At 67.1% G+C, this 21,205-nt stretch overlaps 1 protein-coding gene across 1 annotated transcript; it reads left to right on the top strand.

Moving 5' to 3' along the window:
- The first annotated feature begins 3,076 nt into the window (after positions 1-3,076).
- On the top strand, positions 3,077-17,609 carry ADORA2A (adenosine A2a receptor). The gene is made up of 3 exons (XM_068989979.1): positions 3,077-3,446; positions 9,541-10,112; positions 16,063-17,609. The coding sequence occupies exons 2-3, from the start codon at positions 9,787-9,789 to the stop codon at positions 16,907-16,909; spliced, it is 1,173 nt and encodes a 390-aa protein (XP_068846080.1). The 5' UTR covers positions 3,077-3,446; positions 9,541-9,786; the 3' UTR covers positions 16,910-17,609.
- Positions 17,610-21,205: the final 3,596 nt, after the last annotated feature.

The following is a 21,205-nucleotide window of genomic DNA, read 5'->3' as shown; positions in this document are numbered from 1 at the left end:
CTGCAGCTTCCACAGGCTGGCCTGGGGCTGGGCAGGAACACCATGGCCCACGAGGGGCCTGCCGGGCACCCCGCCCCCGTCACCTCGGTGCAGCTGCTGGCTCGCAGGGCTCCCCCTGGCCCGGCCCAGCCCCGGAGGAGCGCGCTCAAGAACCCCAGGCGGCGGGCAGCAGAGGATCGCCACGGGGACGCGAGACCTGCTGAAGGGCCCCTCTGTGCTTGCCTCCTGTCGTCCACTCCGGGCAGAGGCTCGTGGCAAATGACACAGGCCCACTGTAGCAGAGGCCCACCCCCACTTCTGCCGGAAGCCTGGGGACCCTGCTGTTCCCAGGGCAGGGGGGTCCAGTGCCTCGGGAGCTGGCTCTAGGGCTGGAGTCCCGCCTGGCCCAGCCGACCACCCCCGTCTCGAGGACACAGCTACTCCAGGCCTGGGGCACCCACACAGAGGAGGGGCTTCCCACTGGGCCCTGCGGGTGAAATCCGAGGGCTTTGCCCCTCTGGCCCACGCTGGCTTCAGCCCCTGGGCACTGGCTGGGGCCAGGCCACACCTGCGGAGGTCTGGGTAGGCAGGCCATTGGGACTCGGAAGGGAACTGGGGACCCACGCTGGGGGGCTCGGGGGTGAGCATGACCTGGGGTCGGCTGAGTGTTGGTCCCCGCCTTATGAACCCCCGCCAACCCCAGGTGACTCTCAAGCAACTCCCGGGATGTTTGCTGAGTGAGGACTTGAGTGAATCTGGGCCGATTGGTGTGGGCGGAAGGGTTTTGTCCCCGCTGTAGGAGTTTGTCCCACCGGAGGGCCTAGAAGCCAGGGAGGGAAGCCGAGCACCTGGAGGGTGGTCCTTCATGGTCTGAGTGGCACAGCTCCGGGGGCGGCAGGGCAGAAAGACGACAGCCCTACTCTACAGGTGAGGCAAGGGGCCCCCCAAAGCCGGCGGGAAAGCCACAGCACCAGCGTCCCGACTCCCCAGCCGCCAACGGTGAGTGCGGGGGAGGGGAGACAGGGCCAGCTGGGCCGGACCAGAGCCCCGGCTGGGGGGTGGGGCGAGGGGGCTGAGCCCAGGGGTCATGGGCACGTGCCCCCATGCCTCTCCCTGAGGCCTCAGGGTCCCATCCTGGTTCCCCCAGCCCTCCTCCAGTGCCTCCCTGTGCCTGGGGAGGGGCCCCTGGACATCAGCGGAGACAGGGAGCGGGGGTCTCTCTGGCTGAATGGGGCGGGGGACGAGCTGGGGAGGTTGCACCCCCAGAAAGAGGAGCCCCTGCTCCCCCCTGTGCTTCCCCCGAACCTGTGGGCTTGCTGCCAGGGACAGCTGTCCCCCTCAGCCCAGCCTCCACCCCCGGGGCCAGCAAACAGCACCCCTACCCCGGGGTTCCTGCGAACCCTTGGCAGTGACACCCTGGCCTCAGAGCGGCTTGTCCTGCTGTGCTCAGAACTGGGGTGGCCCCGTGTCTGTCCAGAGTCAGGGTGGAAGGGGGGTCCCCTTGAGTGGCTGAGCTGGAGACGGATGGACGTGGAGCGTTCCCATTCTGAATCGATACAACCTTGGATCTGTGAGGTGGGATTCCAGGGGGTCGAGGAGGCCGAAGGTGACTCCTCCTCCTTTCGCTCAGAGAAGTTGGGGAGGGCTCAGAGGGGTGACTGGAATGGGGGCGGCTTCTTAGAGGCCAGTCTTGGACCAGTGCAGGGCTGGTGGGACTCAGGGAGGGCGGGCAAGGCTGGGGACCAGCCCCCAGGACCCTGGTTTGAGGCTGAGCTTTCTCCTTCCGGAACGGGCGCCGCGGAAAGGACCGAGGGGCGCCAGGCACAGGGCACTTCCCGTTGGCGACACGGTGACACGGGGGCTGGCGCGCCTGGGACTTCGCAGAGGAGGGGAGCCAGTGCGGGCCTGCGCCCCGGGCCGAGAGAATCGTCGGAGGGGACGGGGCAGGTGGCCTGAGCGGACGCGGGAGCCGGGAGAGCGGAGGGCGCGCGGGGGGCGGGAGCCGCGGCGCGAGGCACCCCGGGCTCCGCGCGCGGCGGGGCGGGCGCGCGGCGGGGCGGGGCGCGGGCCGCGCGGGGCTGGGAGCCGCCGGCGGGGGGCGCCCGCGGGCGGAGCCGGAGCCCCAGCGACGCCGAGACCGCGGGTGCCGGCGCTCGAGCAGCAGGTCCGTGGGGGCCCCGGGTCTGGGGTCGCAGGCGGGCGGCCAGGGTCGTGGGGCCGGGAGCGCGGGCGGCGCGGACGCCCTCCAGGCGCTCCGCCGCTGCGTCTCTTCCCGCCGCTCCGACAGCCGCTTCGAGGGCTGGGGTCCGCGCCCGGCCGGGCGCGCCGCCGGCTCCCCAGCCCGGTCGGGGGGCGCTGCGCGGACCCCTCCGGGCCGCCCCGGCCTGGACCGCAAGGCGCGCGGGGCGGGCGGTGAGAGGAAGGGGCGAGAGCGCGCGGCCCCGGCGGCAGGGGCGGGGGCGGCGCCGGTGCGCCCGGAGCCCCGGGCCCTCGCCGAGCCCTCGGCGGCCGCAGAGGCCGGAGCGGAGCGGGCGGCCCCCGTGGGCCGGGACTTCCACCGGCGGAGCGCCCGAGCGTCCCGGCGTCCCGGGAGTCTGGGTGAGCGGACGGCATCCGAGCGCCTAGGGCGCGGCGAGGGACGGAGCTGAGCGCCGGCCGAGCGCGGGCGCGTCCGGCGGGCGCTGGTGGCGGGAACCGGCCTGGGGGCCCGCCCCGGGGGAGGCCGGGGTGGGGACAGTCCTGGCGGCCCGCCGGGGCCGCCCTGAGCCGAGGCGGGACTGGCGGGAACGGTGGCGGCCCTCGAGGGGCTTGGCTCCAGGTGCCCAGGGGATGGGAGGGCCCCGGGCCAGCGAGGGGAGATGTCTGCGCTGGGGCGCGGCCACTGCGATGTAGACTTCAATTTCCCCGACTGTACAATGGGAGGAAGGCGGGGGCCGAGGGCTCCGCGGGGGAGAGAAGCTGGGAGTGGAGGGCGTGTCCCCACCCCTTTTTCTCCGGACCGCAGCTGACCCCCGGGGGACGCCTCCTTTTCCCCATTTCAGGCGGCCCCCGAGCCTGCTTCCACCCGCGGGACCCGTGCCCCTTTTCCGTGGGGATCCCAGGCTGCTCCCGCAGCCCGCACCGCTGTTAGATCCTCCATGTCACTGCCAAGCCCAGCAGGGCTGCCCCAGGTGTCCGGCCCAGGGCCCACAATGGACAGTTCCTGGGCGCACAGCGGGCCGGGCAGGTGGGGTGCTGTCGGGGGCTCCTCCTCCTAGGGTGGGCTGGAGAGGCTCTGCCCCTGGGGCCGGCCCCATCCCGGGCTGTCTGCTCCTCCTCGCTCCGCCCGGGCCCTCTGGAGGTCCCCGGGCTCTCCCAGGTCTCTTGGGCCACTGGCCCGTCCCCTTAGAGCAGACCATGTTCTGGGCTGACCCGGCCTCCCTCTCCAGTGCTTCGGGAAGGCCGGCGGGAGACGAGACTTTGGCCAGGTGAGTCTGTGGGCTCGCGCATTTCCTTTCTCCCGGGGGCCTGGGACGTGCAGGCCCCCAGCCACCCCCCTCCCACCCCCGTCTGCTCCTTAGGAGCCCACCGCTCTTGAGGGCCGTGGGCGGCTTCAGGAGCAGCCGGGATTGAGAGGCCCGGACATCCAGACGTTCTGGTCTGGATCCACTCGCTGGGCTTCCTGCCCCGGCCAATCTGCCTTCTCATCCTGTGAAACACGCGGGATGGTGCGCGCAGGGCTTCATGTTCGGGGCTGCGTGTGTTGGGTGTGGGGGGTGGGCAGCCTGGGGCCAGTGCTTGAGCTGGGAACCCCCGGAGAGAAGCTGTTAGGCTTGTAGGGCTGGGGGGCCATCACAAGAGACCACTGTCAGCAGAGGGCCAAGTGACCAGTGCTAGGTGGGGAGCAGGCGCTTGGCTCCAAGGCGTCGTACCCTGCAGACTGTGGGGCCCCGCAGCGGCCTTGGGCAGCGTCCACCATGCAGGGCCGTGGCCCCGGGGGGCTCGCAGCACTGATGTGAAAGCTGCCAGCAGCTCTCGTTCCATCTAACCTGCCTGACTCCCGAGCCCCCTGCCTCTGTGAGCTGGGACTGGTCTTGTGGGCTCTGCCTATCTGCTGAAATCTGTGCACCCATGAGAGTTCAGGGCGGCAGGGCCAGAGGGCAGGCAAGGGCTTGAAGGCTGGCTTGAAAAGACGTTCTGGGCGGTGTGTGGGTCCGGCGGCCCCGAGGAAGCCGCGGGCCTCAGGTGCTGACCTTCAGAAGGATGAGCTCCAGCCCCCCGGCCTGGGGAATGTGGGCGGCCACAGGAGGGTTTGCCCTGGAAGCGGGAGGGAGGGCAGGAGCTTGGAGCTGCGATGCGGGGAGAAGCCCTCCCGGGAGACCGCTCGCCTCCTGGGCGGGGCTGGGAGGGGGCCGGGGTCCCCCCATCGCCTCCCACAGTCGTGGGAGGGCCCCCCTGGGCGTGGAAGCCATGCGATCCTGACAGGGGCGGGAGGGGCTGGGTGGAGGGGGGCTGCCCTGGCTCCAGGGGCAGAGGGGGTGGGGGTCGGGGAGGCAGGGTGCTGCAGTTGTCCAGCCTCCCCCCAGCCTTCCCTGACACGCCTCTGAGCCTCACCCGTCCCTGGAGCACTCTGCTAGACGGTTCCAGCTGGCACCGCTCTTGCAGGACAGGCCTGAGTGAGAAGCTGCTGGGCAGGGTCCTTCTGCGGCTCTGACCTCGGTTGCCACCCCCGTTGGTCCAGCTGTCTGTCCCCTGGAAGAGAGACGGCTTTGGGGTGTGCCAGGTGGAGGCAGGCAGGGGCCACCCGGGTGCCTCCCCTGCTGGCAGGGCGGTGGTTTCTGCCCATCTTCACAGGAGTGTTCGCCTCTGGCCCCTCAGTAGCCTTTGCAAACTGCAGGCGGGGACGGGGGCCACTGAGGGGTCAGGGAGCCAGCCGCTCTGGCCCACCCACCGCCATCCACCCCCAGAGCTGTGTCAGCACCTCTCCATGCCTTCGGGGCCCAGAGGCGGGCCTGCCTCCCCCATCCCCTGTGTGGACGCCTCCGCAAGCCCCGGGCACCGCCCCTTGAGCACGCCAGCCCCCATGCCGGGCCCCCTATGGTCTGTCCCCATTTGGAAAGCACCCCCCACCTTGCCCTCTTCAAGCACAGGAGCCGGTCCTGCCAGTTGAAGATTCGCCTGGGAGGGCTCTGGGAGCCAAGACCCCCCCCAGGAATGTGCAGAGCCTGGGGGACACCCCTCACTCAGGGTCTCGGAGCGTGAGCTGGAGGAATGGGCACCCAGGGCCCTGTGTGAGGAGTGGCCCCTTGGAGGGGGTGTTGGGGAGGTGACCCATCTGAGGCTAGCGGGCCGGGCCTGCAGCCTGTCCAGCATCTGGCCTGGACCCAAGGGGACGGAGAGGTGGCCGAGGTCCCCAGCAGGGAGAAGGGCCCTGTGTGTGGCCCCAGGGCCTGCTGGGCGGAGGCCCCGTGGGGCGGGCCCAGTTCAGGGAGGCCCTCAGCCCTGCCCCACCCACATCCTGCCCTCAGGCGCCGAGAGCGGTGGCTGCAACCCCGGGGCCTTAGGGGAGGGATTGCAGAAGGTGCCCGCCGAGGGGTTGCCCTTGCCGAGTTCCTCAGGCTGGCAGCCGTGCAGGGCTGGAGGGAGGAGGCCCCTGGCTCCTCCAGGCAGTGCTGGAGTCACTGCTCTGCCCCTGCTGATGCTTCTGGAGAGGGGCCGGGTGGGTCCCAAGGCCCTGGGGGTTTGGGGGAGGCACGTGCCCAGACTCAGGGCCCCCCAACGGCCAGCGAGCGGCCTGCGGTTGGAGAGGAGCGCAGCTGCCCACCAAGCCCCACCGTGAGACGGAGGTCGGCGTTGCCCAGGCCACCTCAGGCTCCGGCCTCCTGCTCTGCGAGGCCTGCGTGACGGTTCTCGGCGTGCCCTCCCGCCCTGATGCTCCCGGCTCGTGTGCGCGTCCGTCCCTCCGTGGTTCCCTTCCCGGGCTCTCATTTCTGGTTCATGTCTGCCTGGCCTTTTTGGCGTTGCCGGGAATTCTCATTCTTTACGGACGCCTTTCTTTTCTCTCTCTGAAGACCCTAAGTACCTTTGACTGTTGTTTTCGGTTACTGGACTGCCTTCGTCTCTTCTGGAACGAGTCTGTATTTTATCCACTGGTTGCTTATCTGTCTACCCTTAGTTTTCGTCCTGTGCTTTAAAGCTGTGCTTCTCAGGCTCTCGGAGTGGAGCTGAGGTCTTGGAGGTAGGGCGTGACCCGCACACCAGGCTGGGTGGCAGCGGTTGGGTCGGCCTCCCGAGGCGACAGTGCCTTAAGACCCCGGCCATGGGCTCGGGCCAGGCAGCGGTTGGCAGCGGGGTGCTGCTGGGCACAGGGTCAAGTTCTCAGAAACACTTGCTGAGAAGCTAGAGCAGGGGTCTCAGGCTGGGGCTCTGGAGCCTGGGAAGAGACCCAGCGTGGCTGCGACAGGCCCAGGCAGTACCCCACCCTTCGCAGTACTCAGGGGCAGGTGTGCAGGGAGCTGCATGCTAGCTGCCAGGCTCCTCCGTCCAGCAGACCCCGGGGGCCCACCCGCCGCCTGTACATGAGCACAGAAAGCCTCGCCGCTGGGACAGACAAGGAGCCAGGAAGCGTGTGCGTTTTGATCACACAAAGGCCAGGCTGGTGAGGGTGAGGAGGAAGTTGGGACGGAGCCTGTCTGCTGGGGAATCCTGTGGGGCTGCCCTCCCCAGGCTTAGCATGCTGCTCGCCAGCACGTGATTCTGGCCTGCCATGGGGTGGCTTCTGCCCTCTGCCCTGTCCCCGGCCAGCGACAATCACGAGGAAATACTGCGTCATTAATACTTAATTGCCCCCCTTGGCTAGCGACAGATGACTTAAGGATTAACGAGGGCCAACAGAGAGGGATAGGAAATTACCAGATCCGGGCCCCAGCCCCAGCCCCAGCCCTGGTCCCTGGGCCTCCGACCTTCCTGTGGCTTCGGGACGCCTCCGAAGGCGGGGCGGCGGGGAGGCGCCCAGAGGCCCCAGGAAGCCTCCTTGCTGCCGTTTTCCATGGGCATTTCCCCAGCAAGCTTCATGGGGGCTCTCAGGCCCCTGCACCCTCCTTTCCTGAGCTCCTCAGCAGGCCGCCTGAGCCTGGGCTCTGGGGTGGAGTCCGGGGGGCCCCGGGGACAGCTCAGGTCTGGGTGGTCAGCGGCGGGCTGGAGCCTGGTTCTCACCAGCTGTGCGCGTTGATTCCTGGTTCCTGTCAGTGACACATGACTGGCTTGAAACAGGCCGTCACGGGAGCATTGATACCCAGCAAAGTCCAGCAAAGTGCCCAGGCTGACTTGGGTCTGACGGCCGGAACGCTCTGGCCGCCTCCAGCCCGCCTGCCCCGGGCGGCCCTCGGGCACTCCACTCGACGCTGGAGAGCCGGGTCTGGCCGACACCTGGGTGGTCTGTGTGGCCGGGGCCGTGCTCGCAGCTGAGGGAGGCAGACGGTGCCCGGGGCACAGGGGCACGCTGGCTCCTCGAGGGCCGACCTGGGTGGGAGGGCACCCCCGGCTCCTGGTGGCAGGCAGGAGGGTGGCTCCAGTTTAGAGGCCTTGGCGCCCCGGGTGCAGAAGGTGATAGGGAGGCTCTGCGGATTAGAGGTCCTGGGAGGCACTCACCGGAGGGCTTGGCCTAGGGGCCCCAAGGCCCTTCCGTGCCAAGCACCCTGGCTCTTGAGGGGTCAGCCAACATCCGGGGCAGATGCTGGCTGTGTTCCCCCATCACTGGGGCTCCGGGCGGGGCCCAGACAGTCCAGCTTCAGCTCCCCAGAAACATGGTACCAATCTGGGTCAGCTGGCCCCGGGGCCCTCAGTCGGGGAGATGGGCCGGGCCTGAGTCAGACTCCCAGCGTGGGCCATGTGCCGCCAACGCAGCTTCCCCAGGAGAGGCCAAGGCAGGGCAAGAAGGATGGCAAGGGGTCAGCAGGAGGCCGGCGGCTCACTGATGGGGGGGACACAGGTCCCGGGGCCCGGCGCTGGCCCCGGAAGGCCCCCCAGAGGGGAGCCTGCCCCTTCGCTCCAGTGGGAGGATGGCGAGACCTGGACACGGCGCTTCTGCAGTCAGGCGCCCCAGGGGATTGCTGCTCCTGGCTGCCGGCCGGAGGCACCAAGGGACACCGCGTGGCCAGAGGTGGCACTGGGAGGCTCGGTCCGCCCCGCCTCTGCCACCAGCCGGCTCTGTGCACAACAGGGCCTCAGTGGGACTTGTTTGTGGCGGCTGCAGGCCTGGGAGAGCCCGCAGGCTGCAGGGGCCCCTCGGTTTGTCAGGGGCTCCGCCTCCTCTCTGCTGCTCCCTGCTGCTGCGTCACGGGGTGCCCACCACTGGCTGCAACTGCCAGAGGCAGGGGCGGAGCTGTCAGAAGGGAGCTGGGGGGTCCTCTGTTGCAGCGCCACAGCACCTCCTGGACGGGGTGAGAGGACCCAGCACTCTGAATGCAGCTAGGGGCCATGAGCAGCCTTCTCCCAAGGTGGCCTGTCCATCCGATGCCTCGCTTCCTGGAAGACAGACGGGCCAGGCAGCCCCCAGCCCACATGCGGGCACCTTCGGGCTTCCTGTCCCCGCGGCTGGCGGCCACCACTGCCCACATGCACCTGGGCCCCCGGCAGGGGGAGCTTGGGGCGGGAGGAGGGTGGACTTGGCACAGGGGACCCTGCCGGGCAGCACGGTGGAGTGTGGCGGAGAAGCCTAGGCGGTGGGGAGAGGCCTGAGTGGCGGAGGAGCGAGGACCGTTCCACCAACTCAGGGGCTCCCTGGGAGCCGGGCAGCACGAGGGAGTGTGGCGGGGAAGCCAGGGCGGTGGGGAGAGGCCTGAGTGGCGGGGCAGCTCAGGGGCCCCTGGGAGGCGGGCTGCTTCTGCAGAGCTGTCTCGGATTCTTGACACCAGGGCATTTTGACTCAGGTGAAGGAGGGGAGCTGTTTCACGCGTGCTCATTTCCTGCGCGTAGAACCACGGGTGAGAGCGTAAATGGCCCCCAGAGGCGACTGGGGTCCAGCCTTCCCACTGTGTCAGTGGGGAAACCGAGGCCGCCCCGCTGAGTCCTGCCTGAGCACCCCCGCGGGCGCAGGATCGGCCGGCAGCGGGCGTGGGAGGAGGCAGCGGGCGGGGCTGGGGAGCACCCCGCCCAGACGCGCCTCTGCGGGCGGGGGCTCTGGGGGCGGGCCCCCTCCGAGCGCTCCAGCACCCCGCTGCCCTCCCAGTGGGGCGCCCCGCAGGGCAGCTCCCGGCTCTCAGGGACGCAGCCGCCCGCTGAGCAAGGAGGGTGGTCCCGGCAGACCCAGGGGTTTCCAGGAGGAGGGTGGCGGGGCTGCCACAGAAGGCTCGAGAAGCTAGCTGAGCCCTGGGGGCTACAGAAGCGACTCACCTCTGCGAGGTCTTGGCTCCTCTGGGAGAAGAGCACTTGGGCTGACCGGAGGGCCGGGGCACGGTGGGTCGTCCTCCGGCAGGTGCCTGCCTGTGGGGGGGCGCTTTGGGCGGCGGGGGCCGGGGGCTGCCCGGGTATCTCCGGCCGTGCCCGGAGGTCCAGCTCCTCACGAGGCTTCTCCCCTGGCAGGTGTCTCAGGACCTGAGCGGAGCTGAGAGATGCCGCCGGAGCGCCTGCAGGGGGGCTGCGTTCTGGAGACGCGCCGTGGGCGGTGAAGAGCGCTGGGGGAGCCCCTCGACCGACGGCAGGGTCGCCCCGGCTCCCGCGAAGAAGGGGCTCGGGGCCTGGGCAGGGCCGGCCGTGCCGCAGCTATGGACCGAGCGCTGGCGCGGCCCGCGTCCTCGCTGAGCCCGCCCGCCGGCCGCCGCGCGCGCCATGGACGGCTTCTCGGCGTACATCGCGGTGGAGCTGGCCATCGCCGTGCTGGCCATCCTGGGCAACGTGCTGGTGTGCTGGGCCGTGTGGCTCAACAGCAACCTGCAGAGCGTCACCAACTACTTCGTGGCGTCGCTGGCGGCGGCCGACATCGCCGTGGGGGTGCTCGCCATCCCCTTCGCCGTGACCCTGAGCACCGGCTTCTGCGCGGCCTGCCACAGCTGCCTCTTCTTCGCCTGCTTCGTCCTGGTGCTCACGCAGAGCTCCATCTTCAGCCTGCTGGCCATCGCCATTGACCGCTACGTCGCCATCCGGATCCCGCTCCGGTGAGCCCCGCTCCCGGGTGCCTCGTGCCGGGGGCTGCACCCCTGAGGGGCTGCGCCGGGGGTCAGGGTGAACCCGGGGTCAGGGTGAGCTGGGGGTCAGGGTGAAGCCCCGGGGTCAGGGCGAGCCGGGGGTCAGGGTGAACCCGGGGTCAGGGTGAACCCGGGGTCAGGGTGAAGCCGGGGTCAGGGTGAACCTGGGGTCAGGGCGAGCCGGGGGTCAGGGTGAGCCGGGGGTCAGGGTGAACCCGGGGTCAGGGTGAACCCCTGGGGTCAGGGTTTGGTCTGGTGTCAGTGTGTGGGGACGGGGCCGTGGGGCTGCCCAGGGCTTGGCACGGCCGGCAGTTGTGCCGTGCTGGCTGATCGCCGTGGGCGTGGGCCAGGCTGGTCCTCCCCAGGGCTACCCGGGAGAGGCTGCTGTGCTGCAGCTCTTGGTGACCCTGTGTCCAGGCCTGGGGGTGGCTGCCTCTGGGCCTCCCGTCACAAAGTGTGATGCTGGGGTGGGGTGGGCCCCACAGGAAACCACGGGCCTCAGCTAGAAGCTGCCTTCTTCCAGCCCCTCCGGGCCAGCCTGCACTTTGCAGGTTAGGAAAATGACCCTGAGGGGAAGTGACTTGGCCAGATGCCTCCGTGAGTCACTTGGACCTCTATGCAAATTGTGCTTCTCGGCCACTGGAGGCTTCGGGCTGGTGGGGTTTTCCTGGTGGAACTTGTGAAATGACTTCAGGCAAGTGTTGTGGAAACAAAGACTCTCCCCGCGGCTGAGTTCACTTAAACGCAGCCTCCACCTACACAGCCACCAGCCCAGCCGGGCTAGGAAGCCGCCCCTCCCCACCCCACCCCCAGAGGGGCTGGGGGGCTTCGGCCCTGCCTCCCTGCCCCTCCGTTCTGGGGCTGAGCCCCACCACCTCGAGGGCGGCAGGCCCGAGGGGGGTGGTGAACACTGACAGGTGGGGCCTGCTTACGGAGCAGCCCCACGCTGGGTTGAGGCGCCCTGGCCTGTCTGGGGAAGAGGCTCGATGAGCAAGTGGAAACGTCGAGTGTGGGACCCGAGGGCACGCTTAGGGGTCGTTTCCTCCATCATCTGGGTGGGAAAAGGAGACTGAGAAGCGGCAGCCCCTGGGGCCGCGCAGCAAGCTGGCAGCACAGGCGGGACGTGTCTGGGAGGAGCGCGCCTGCCGCCCGGTGACTGCGGTCCTTTGCGGGGTTGCTCACAGGGCCGCCCCAGGCGCCCAGCTCAGGCGGCCGTTACTGCCCCCGGGCTCTCGGGGGACAGCACACGCCCATGTCCTGCTGCTCAAACAACGGAAGACGGGCCCTGCGTGGCGCGCCAGGGCTGCCGTGTCCCGGGAGAGCCTAGGGCCCTGGCCAGAAGGAAAGGCGACCCCGGCCCCAGCCGAGGGCCAGCCTGAATGGCGGGCTGGAGTCCAGGCTGGTCCAGGACACAGAGGTCGGGCTGACTGATGTCCCTTCCCAGGCCAGGGCCAGTGTGGGCCTGATTCAAGCAAGGGGCGGCGGATCTGGGGGCGATCAGGGTTAGCCACTGATCCAAGAGAGAGGCCTGTGGCTTCCTGTCTGCTCTCTGAGAGTCACACAGCCCAGCCTCTCTCCCTGGTGCAGGCGGGTGGCCCGTGCTGTGTGACTGGGGAGTCTGCTGCCCCTTTCTGGCCCCTTTTTCATCTGTCCCAGGGGCCGAGTGTTTTGAGGGCCCAACGAGTGGACTGGAGTGGTGGGGCCCTGCGCAGGATGGCGGGAGGGTGGATGGGGATTCAGGCCTTTCTGAAGCTGCCGGAGGCTCAGAGCCATGGGCCTGGCCACCCCTCCCCAGCCCCGCCTGCCTCCCGGGCCCCACGACCTTCAGGAGCAGGGCCTAGTCCCACCCTGACCTCGGCCATCTGAGCTCCTCGAGGCAGGGCTCTGGAGGGGCCGGCCTGGCTCCCGGGTCAGGCGGCCGCGGACTGACGGTGGAGGTGATGTTCGTCCCTCCGGGGCCGGGCGCCACCGCCAGCAGGATGTGAGCTCACGTCTCCGCTGATCCCTGGCCGCCGGCGGCTGTGACCCTCCTGTTACTCAGGAGGATGCCAGCGGCTGCTCCGAAGGAAAAGTGTCTCCTGACCCTGGGACTCAAGGGCCCTGGGACACGAGGGCCGGGAGACAAGGCATGGGACGGTGTCTGCTGGGGCACCCGAGAACAGGCCAGGTGTGAGGGGGATGAGACAGAGGCAGGCGGGAGCCTGGAGCTCCTGGAAGCTCCGGGCCACCGCCTGGCTCGGGACAGCTGTCCTTGCCCCTCCCGCGGAACACCAGCCCGGCCCACGTGCCATCTCCTGCCCCACTCGGGAGGCCCTCTGGCTGCTCTGAAGTCCAGCCGCTGGTGACGCTCTAAGGAGCCTGTCCCCAGGCCTGCACCATTCACCGTTACTTTCTCTTTAAAAACGAAGACTGCAGCTTCAGAAAGGTCTCTGTGCGCCTCCCGTGTGCCCGGGCCCTGCTGAGCAAAGGCAGGGCCTGCCCAAGGGTGGGGACGGGCGCTATCCGTGTCCCCAGCAGACAGACTCCCAGGGGATCTCCAGGGCCGCCTCCCTCCTCTCTCGTTAGCCCCCGGCGACTGCTCTCTGCAGACCCTGGGGAGCAGCCTCCTCGTGGGGCAGCAGAGTCCCGGGCCCGGGTGCTGGATTGCCCCAGAGGTCAGATCCGAGCGCCCTGGCTTCTGAGTGGGCGCTGGAGAGGGCGCTCCCTGCAGGGCGTGACGCCAAGCCTGTCGGGGCGCACCGGTGTTGGGGGGCAGGTGTCACGGGGGGGCCCACCTGGACGGACACCCCAGGGAAGGAAGGAGCCTGCGGGTGGGCCCTGGGCAGGGAGACGGGACAGGTGACCCACGGGGCTTGTGCAGCGGCTCAGGCCTGCCTGCGCCTGGGAGGGAGGGTGGATTCTAGCCGCGGGTGCCTTTGGACTACTGGGGAAGGCTCTGCTTTCTCCTGGCCAAAGGGCAGGTGCGCAGCGAGTCTCACCGAGAACTGGGGGGGCATGACTGGATCAGAGGGCAGTCCCCAGTGGGAGAGACAGGGCGCCCCAGAAGGCTCAGCAGCACAAAGTGTGGGGTGCCAGCTCCCTGCGACGCCTCCAGGCCCCCAGGGCCACGCAGCGCTGGCTGGCCTGGGCACACCCCAGCCCGGCAGGCAGGCAGGCTGTCTGAGGCCCCGCGGGGCAGGCTGAGACTACCTCAGTCACACACACAGCCCCAGGGCTGCCACTGGGCCAGGCTGGGGCGCGGCCGTGGCTTCCCATTTGAGCCCAAACGTTGAGCCGGTCCCCTGGGAGCCTGGGTCCAGGGCTCTCGGCCTAAGAGGCTTTCTTTGGAGTTAACAAGATTAATCTGTCTGGGCGCTCCTTAAATAAAGAACTGCACGTATTAAAACATCAAAAGGAAGAGAAGCAAGCACGGTGAGGAGCTGGGCCCCCGCCGCCTTCCGGGAAGGCAGGGCCGGGGCTCCTCCAGACATCCTCTGCCCACGGACGAGTGGCATCAGTCCGCTCCTGCCCCCAGGAGGGGCTTCCTTTACAGCACGCAGCAGCAGACTTCCTCTCCTGGGCCTCCTCGTCTGCACGGAGATAGCTGGACAGCGTGGGCTTTTTAAACCGTGTCCCCAGCAGCCTTCACGCTGGGCCCCAGCTTCCCCCCACACCCCCCAGGTTCATTTACTCAGGGAATATCAGTCAGCCTCCTCTTCCTCAGCAGCTACACTCGGGGACTGCAGGTGAGAAGGTTTGCTTCTGCTTGGTTGCCTCCAGTGATAGGAGGGTCACCCCTGCCCAAGGCAGCCCATGTCTCCTATGAACCACGACCCACCTGCCTGCAGCATCCACCCACTGACCCTCTGTTCTGCCCTCATGAGAGTGCTCCAGGCCCCGCATTCTTAGCCCCATTTTACAGACAAGGAGACTGAGGCTCAGAGTGACAGAACGTGGCTAAGCAAGAACGCAACAGGGCTAGAACCCAGAGAGGGGCATGCTTTTCTTCAGAAAAATGTCAACATTAAAGCAGCCCCCTATTCAACGAGATTATATAAATTAGCTTGCGGAGTACTAGAAACAGCGCCTAGCACACAGCAAGTGCTATGTACGAATTAAAATGGGGAAGAAAAAATTACCTCTGACCTTACATTGGAAGCTCCAGAACCGAAATAGGGCAGTGTAGGCTTTCTGTGGCTTGGGCGAACTGGGAAAGCCCGTGACCCTCTTCCTGCTGGAGGCACCCAAGCCCGCGCGGACTGGGGCCGCAGAGCTCGGGAGAGTAGGGTCCTGCTCGGGCTCAGAACTGACAAACTCACCTTGGCCGGAGTAGCCTCCGGGCTCCTGGCATGCCCACGGCAAGGCCACGCCTCTCCTGGGGTCTCAGGAGAGGAGAATGAGGGCTTAGATGGGAGGTCAGAGGCTCCCAGGTTTTCTTTTCTCCTTAATGGGAATCAGCTGACAAAATTTAACCCGTGGGCAATTTTACCCGGAACAGCCGGCTCCCGGCCCCCGAGATCCTGCAGCGCCGGGCAGGCATGTGTGGCGGTGGGGGCGCAGGGGTGGCTGAGGGGCGTCTGGAGCCTCCTGCACACTCAGTGACGTGCAGCAGCCCCCTGGCCTCGCACCTGTGTGGCCTGCAGGCCCCCGGGTCTGCTCCGCCTTGATCGAGTGTCTGCAGATACTTCCAATCCTGGAATTAAGGGAAGCGAACGCCTCGTTGACACCTGTTACAGCCTGTCTCAGTGATGCTGATGCAGAGGACGCAGGCTGGGGGCCCAGCTTGGGTGGGATTCGTTGCGCTTGATACCCCTCTGGGAAGACAGCTGACCTGAACTTTAAAGGGATGGGTCGGGTTTACTGGTAGAGGTGTTGGGGAACCAAAACCCTGAAGCGCAGCTCATCCCTCGGAACACTGAGGCCGCCCTCCTCAGTCTGGGAGATGAGTTTTTTTGACTGCCTGTTCTTCAAAATCTCTGCCGTCTTTTTTTCAAACTGATTTATTTGGCTGCTCCGGGTCTCTGTGGCACATGGGATCTAGTCCCCTGACCGGGGATAGAACCCAGGTCCCCTGTTTTGGGAGCTTGGTGTCTTACCCACGGGGCCACTAGGGGAGTCCCTGCCATCTCTTTTCGTTGGCATCAGCTTCTGGGCCCTCGGGTCCAGCCTCTCCCCGAGTGTGGAGCCCTCCAGAGTATGGAGCGATTTGGGCCAGATTACTTCTCTCTGGACCTTAGGATCTCGAGGAGCTGCGTCCTCTTGAATGTGAAAGTGAAGTCTCAGTCGTGTCCGACTCTTTGCGACCCCATGGACTGTAGCCCATCAGGCTCGTCCGTCCATGGGATTTTCCAGGCAAGAGTGCTGGAGTGGGTTGCCATTGCCTCCTCCAGGGGATCTTCCCGACCCAGGAATCGAACCCTGGTCTCCCGCAGTGCAGGCAGACGCTTCACCGTGTGTGATGGCTGTTGTAAAAGCATTAAGACATCCTGGCCTCTCTCCAGAGGGCTGCGGGCAGACTTGGAAGGGAGGTGAACATCTCATCCTGGGGCCTGCACCCTTCGCCTCCCCGCCTGCGCTGCCTCTCCCTGGGGGGGCTTCTGGGGTCAAGCAGGAAAGAAGCAGCGGGGGCACAGGGGATGTGGCCTGCCGACCGGCTGGATCTGGCTGGCGCTGTCCCCAGCCAGCGGCCACCCTCCGGGGCATTCCCACGCCACAGGGAAACGCATTCTTGCGGCGCCTGAGATCGGCATGGAGGTCATAACTCCTCCCCTCCCCCTTCCCAAGTCACATCAGTCCCTTCAAAACAAGTCAAGGACTGCGGCCGTCAGAGGACACACTGAGGCCGGGCGGCAGGAAGCGCCTGGTCCAAGACCTCGGAGCCCGTGGACGGGTCGGGCGGCGGGTGCCCAGGCTCCTGTCTGACGCGGGTCCCCTCTCGCAGGTACAACGGCTTGGTGACCGGCTCGCGGGCCAAGGGCATCATCGCCGTCTGCTGGGTGCTGTCCTTCGCCATCGGCCTGACCCCCATGCTGGGCTGGAACAACTGCAGCCAGCAGGCGGGCCGGAACAGCTCGCGGGCCTGCGGGCAGGGCCGGGTGGCCTGCCTCTTCGAGGACGTGGTGCCCATGGGCTACATGGTGTACTACAACTTCTTCGCTTGCGTGCAGCTGCCGCTGCTGCTCATGCTCGGCGTCTACCTGCGCATCTTCCTGGCGGCGCGGCGGCAGCTGAAGCAGACGGAGAGCCAGCCGGCGCCGCCGGGCGAGCGCGCGCGCTCCACGCTGCAGAAGGAGGTGCACGCCGCCAAGTCGCTGGCCATCATCGTGGGGCTGTTCGCCCTGTGCTGGCTGCCGCTGCACGTCGTCAACTGCTTCACCTTCTTCTGCCCCTCGTGCGGCCACGCCCCGCCCTGGCTCATGTACCTGACCATCGTCCTCTCGCACGGCAACTCGGTGGTGAACCCGTTCATCTACGCCTACCGCATCCGCGAGTTCCGCCACACCTTCCGCAGGATCCTGCGCAGCCACGTGCTGCGGCGGCGGCGGCGGCGCGAGCCCTCCAAGGCGGGGGGCCCCGGCGCCCGCGCCCTGGCGGCTCACGACACGGAGCGCGTGGGCCTCCGCCTCAACGGCCACCCGCCCGGGGGCGCCTGGGCCAACGGCGGCGCCGCCCGGCCCGACGGCCCCGCCCTGGCGCTGCCCCGCGCCCTCCCGGACGCGCAGCTCCAGGGCCGGCGCCCAGAGTCCCCGGGCCCCGGCGGCCCCCGGGCCGGGGCAGGAGTGTCCTGAGGACCCGCCGAGTCCACCCCCTCTGAAGGGAAGGGACTCCTTCTCCTCCCGCTTGGGGGGACCGGTCGCGCTGGGAGCAGAGTGCATGTGCGGAGACCCCCCCTTTCTCGCGGTCGGTTCCCACTTTGGGCCGAGGAGGGCGCCCCCACCGGCTGGAGCGGCGTGAGGCCCAGCAGGAAGGGTCTGGAGCCCACGGAGGGGCCCCTGCACCAGGCCAGGGCCGGTCCCCAGCCGCTGAAGCGCCGCCCAGTGCCGCCGTGGCTCCGCAGAGCAGGCTGGCCGGCCTGAGGCTGGGGACGGCCCCACAGGCCCCCCCACCCCCCGCCACACTCACCCCGCCCCCAGGCTTCCAAGGGCTCAGAGCTGCTGTGCGTGGTGGCGGTGCTGGACTGGTTTTGTTTTTCCAGGAGAAAACGATAGCCCGAGGAAACCCTTTTCATTTTACCTTCCCTCCCTGGCTGCTGGCTCCACTTCAGTCCTGCTGCTAACCCGGCTGCAGGCGTCCCCCACGGCCCTGAGCGGCCGTGCATCCCCTTTGAGAACAAGGGTTGTAGCTGAGGGGGCCAGGGTGTGGGTGCAGGGCGGCGGTCAGGGCCGGCCAGCAGGGGTGAGTCTAGGTGGCTCGGAGCTGCCGGGGCAGAGGCCCTCTCTAACTGCCTTGCCTTCTGAAGGGAATATTATTTTGTTGTTTTTTCTGAGATAAAATAAAAATGAGCCCCATTGTGTTTTAAGCTTGTCCCGTGAGAACAGCGTCTGAGTTCCTTTCCCTGCCCACAGTCAGGCCTACCACGCACCTAGGGGTCTCTGTTGCGGGTGTGAGGTAGACAGCCTGCCTGGGGCCACGGTGGGTGAGTGGGCTCCGGGGCACCCCTCTTCCTCCGGAGCGGGCTGTCTGCTCGCAGCAAAATCTGCAGGTCCATGTGCACCCCCAAAGGAAGGAGGCGCCCCCCCGGGCCCCTCAGCGTGGGGAGCAGGCGCCCACCTCCCCAGTGCCTCTGCAGCCCTCTTCGTCCCCCTCCCCAAGGCCACAGAGGAATCTGGAATCGATGGGGGATGCGGGTAGAGGCCACACACCCTCCCCCTGCTCCCACCAGGGGGGTTTCTTGCTCCGACGCTGTGTCTGGGCCCTGCCCCCTCCACCAAGGAGCAGGTGCCCCCCTTCTGTTCTGGAGAAGCCTGAAGCGGGGGGTGCCCCAGAGAGAGCCAGGCCTGGTCTCGAGTCGCAGAGGCACACTCGGGGCAGAGATGAAACAGGAGAAGCCGCAGGCGGTGCTCACGCAGCCCCGGGAGCCCCCTGTGCAGGAGGCTGAGCAGCAGAGGGAGGCTCAGCACCCGTCCCCGTCCCCAGCTTGCAAACGGCAGAAGGGAGCTAAAACCCAGGTTTATCTGACCGAAAGTCCAAGATCTCGAACTGTCTCAACTGTGCAGTCATGCCATGCTCCCCCCACGCTGCTGAGGACATGAGAGGCAGCCGCCCGCTCCTCGTGTTTCACCCTGCTCCCCGGGTCTCACGGCGTTGCCCTGCACATCCTCCTACTCCTACCAAACAGATGTGTGTGTGAGGACCCCAAGCCAAGCTGGGCTTGCGTCAGCATTACCTTATGGCCCCATCCATCAGAGATCCTCCGGGCCGGCTACACAGAGGAGACGCAGGACGACCCCTGAGCCCCTGCCTCAGAGATGCAGGTGGACGCGGGCAGCGGGGCTTCCCAGGGGCTCTCACAGACAGCCAGGACCGGAGCCGCAGAGACCAACGCACAGCCCACCCTACCCACGCGGGCCCCTCCACCCCGCACGCGCTGGCATGTGCTGGCTGCGGGCAGAGGGCGGAACGGTGGCCCGCTTGGGGCCTGAAGTGGCCAAGAGCGCAAAGGCTCTGAGTCCTCCTGACCAGCTGGTGGGGAGAGGCCACCGAGAGACCCACAAAGGCCGGGAAGGAGAAAGCCTGTCTCTCCAGCCTTTGCTGAGGTCTTGGGGGAACAGAGGTTTGGGCTGGGGAGGAACAGAGCTGAGCCTCAGGAGACGTTTCGGGTACCACTGAGCCCGGGCCCTCACAGGGGCAGTCCCGGGGCGATGGGACCACACTCCCCCGGGCCCCCAGAGGGCCCCGTGCCCTTTCACCACACTCACCTGTGCAGGCTCGTGGGAGCCAGGCTTGTGCGTGCGTGTACACAGACACAGACAGACGCGTGTGTCATGCCCTGGCTGTACAAGAACGTACACACGTGTGTGCACACGAGTGCACATCTGGGCAAAGTCGCCCCAACAGCAGCACCAGCAAGGCACGAGGCCGCCCAGCCCTGGGGCTGCAGAGGTGTGCCGGCCCCGCACCGGGCGGCTGGGGGTGGCTTCGGGGCTGCTCGGAGCCCTGAGGCTCTGGCCCGGGGCCCCTCGGGCCTCTTCTGGCCTTTCCTGGGGGCCGAGGGTGGGCAGCAGCCTTCTCCCAGCCTGTCCGAGGCACGGGGTTCTATCAGAGACCAGCCCTCTCTGTGGAGTCACCGAGATTCCCAGGGAAGCCTGTGAGCAGAGGCCCGGCTCAGGCTGGGTCCTGGCTCATCACTTGCTCCGAGAGGTGGGCCTACTTTCGCCTTGGAAACCCACCTCCGCGATGCTCCCCGTTTGTATTAAGGCCCCTTTCTCTTGCCTAAAACAGCTGGGTTCTCAGGAGCCTGCTGTGGGGGGGTCAAGCGGGGCAGCCCCAGTTCTGCACATAACACTGGGGGGCAAGCTCCAGAGACAGACCCCGGCAGCTCAGGGATGAGGGCAGCCTGGGAAGTGAGAGGAAATGAGAGGCCACCCCGTGATCTACTGGGCTGGGCCAGGGGACCCCAGAGCTGGAAGCGGACCTTCTTCTCAACTGTGATGGAGAAACAGTGGCTTGAGGGGCTCGTGGAAGCCAGCGGCTTGGGCAGGAAGAGCAGTCCGTTGCAGCCTACCTCGACGCCGGTCCCTACGGGAAGGCGCTCTGGGCCGAGAACACGCTCCTGGCCCGTCTCGCACGCACGCCCCCAGCGTGGCTGGTCCTGTGGGCTGTCAACACAGTGAGTGCTCTCCCCAAGCCCCCTGCCGGACCCACACACTGCCTGAGCTCTGGGACAACCTGTGCCCATGGCAGAGGCTGCGTTAGGGGAGCAGGAACTTGGGGAGGCCTGAGGTCTGCGGTGAGGCAGGTTGCACCCTCAGGGCCCCATCTCCTCTGGAAAGTGGAAAGCGTGGTACTGGAAGTCGGATTCCCACGGCCCCCTCCTCCCTTCACCCACCCCACCCCCGTCCTAAGGCGCCCCTCACTGCACCGAAACTCATCATGAGCAGCAGCTGTCACGCTGGGACAGCCCCCGTTGGGCTGCAGGGCTGGGAGGGGTGGGAGAACGTTGGATGACTTAGACTCTGAGGAGAGGGCTGGACACGCAGAGCATGGAGCCTGGGTGTGCAGGCACCTTCTGAGGGGCTCTGGATACACCCCGTCTTTTGCCAGAGGGGAAAGGGCAAGTTGGCAGAGCTCCCCAACAAGCTCGCTGCCCTCCCGTGAGTCGGGCTTGGAGAGAGGCTCCGGGGTTGGGGGGACAGGTGACGGGTATGAGGATTCCGTCTCCTCTGAGGGAAGGGTTTTTTTTCCCCGCCGGTAGGAAAGGCTGGATGCAGAACCATCCATGCGTCTCTGCCTTGCCCGGGGAAGTGTGCCCGTGTGTTACAAGCCACGCAGAGACTCGCCGTCTGGACCGGCGTCTAATGGCCAGGAAGCGTGCAGAGCGGGCTGGGGTGGGAAGGAGCCCACTTCTGACTCTTCCTCTCAAGCACTTCCTGGGCACCTGCTGGTGATGCTGGGCAGGGGCAGTCGGGGGTGGGCAGGCAGAGGTGCTGTCAACCAGGGCAGCGGAAGGTGAGGCCGCCATCCAGACACAGGCCCCGGGAGTGTGCTGGGCACACTGGGCGTCAGGCCGGCCGATGTGGGTTCATCTTTCCAAGACCCACGGTCGCGTCCAGGGATGTGCCTTCCAGGTGTTTGTCAAGAGCTGCGGAGGAGGCTGAGCAGACACACGCCTGACTTGCATCTGCCCACATGGGATTACGCCTCCCATTTGCAGGCAATTTTCAAGTTAAAATGTTGTCAGAGGCTTGTCACAGTTTTGATCTTTCTTTTCTGCTCCTTCTCAATCCACCCACACTCTCTAGCTGGGTTAGAAAGGAGAATGAGGGTGATAGAACCTGGTTTAGATTCAGAGATTTTTTTTTTGAAATATCAGATAAAAATTATGAACTTTTATAAAATTATAAAAATTATGTAGTTTTCTCTTG

The sequence above is a fragment of the Capricornis sumatraensis genome, chromosome 17 (genome assembly GCF_032405125.1).
Source record: "Capricornis sumatraensis isolate serow.1 chromosome 17, serow.2, whole genome shotgun sequence".
Classification (NCBI taxonomy): domain Eukaryota; kingdom Metazoa; phylum Chordata; class Mammalia; order Artiodactyla; family Bovidae; genus Capricornis; species Capricornis sumatraensis.
The sequence above is the reverse complement of the archived record's forward strand: the minus strand, read 5'-3'. Positions and strand labels throughout refer to the sequence as shown.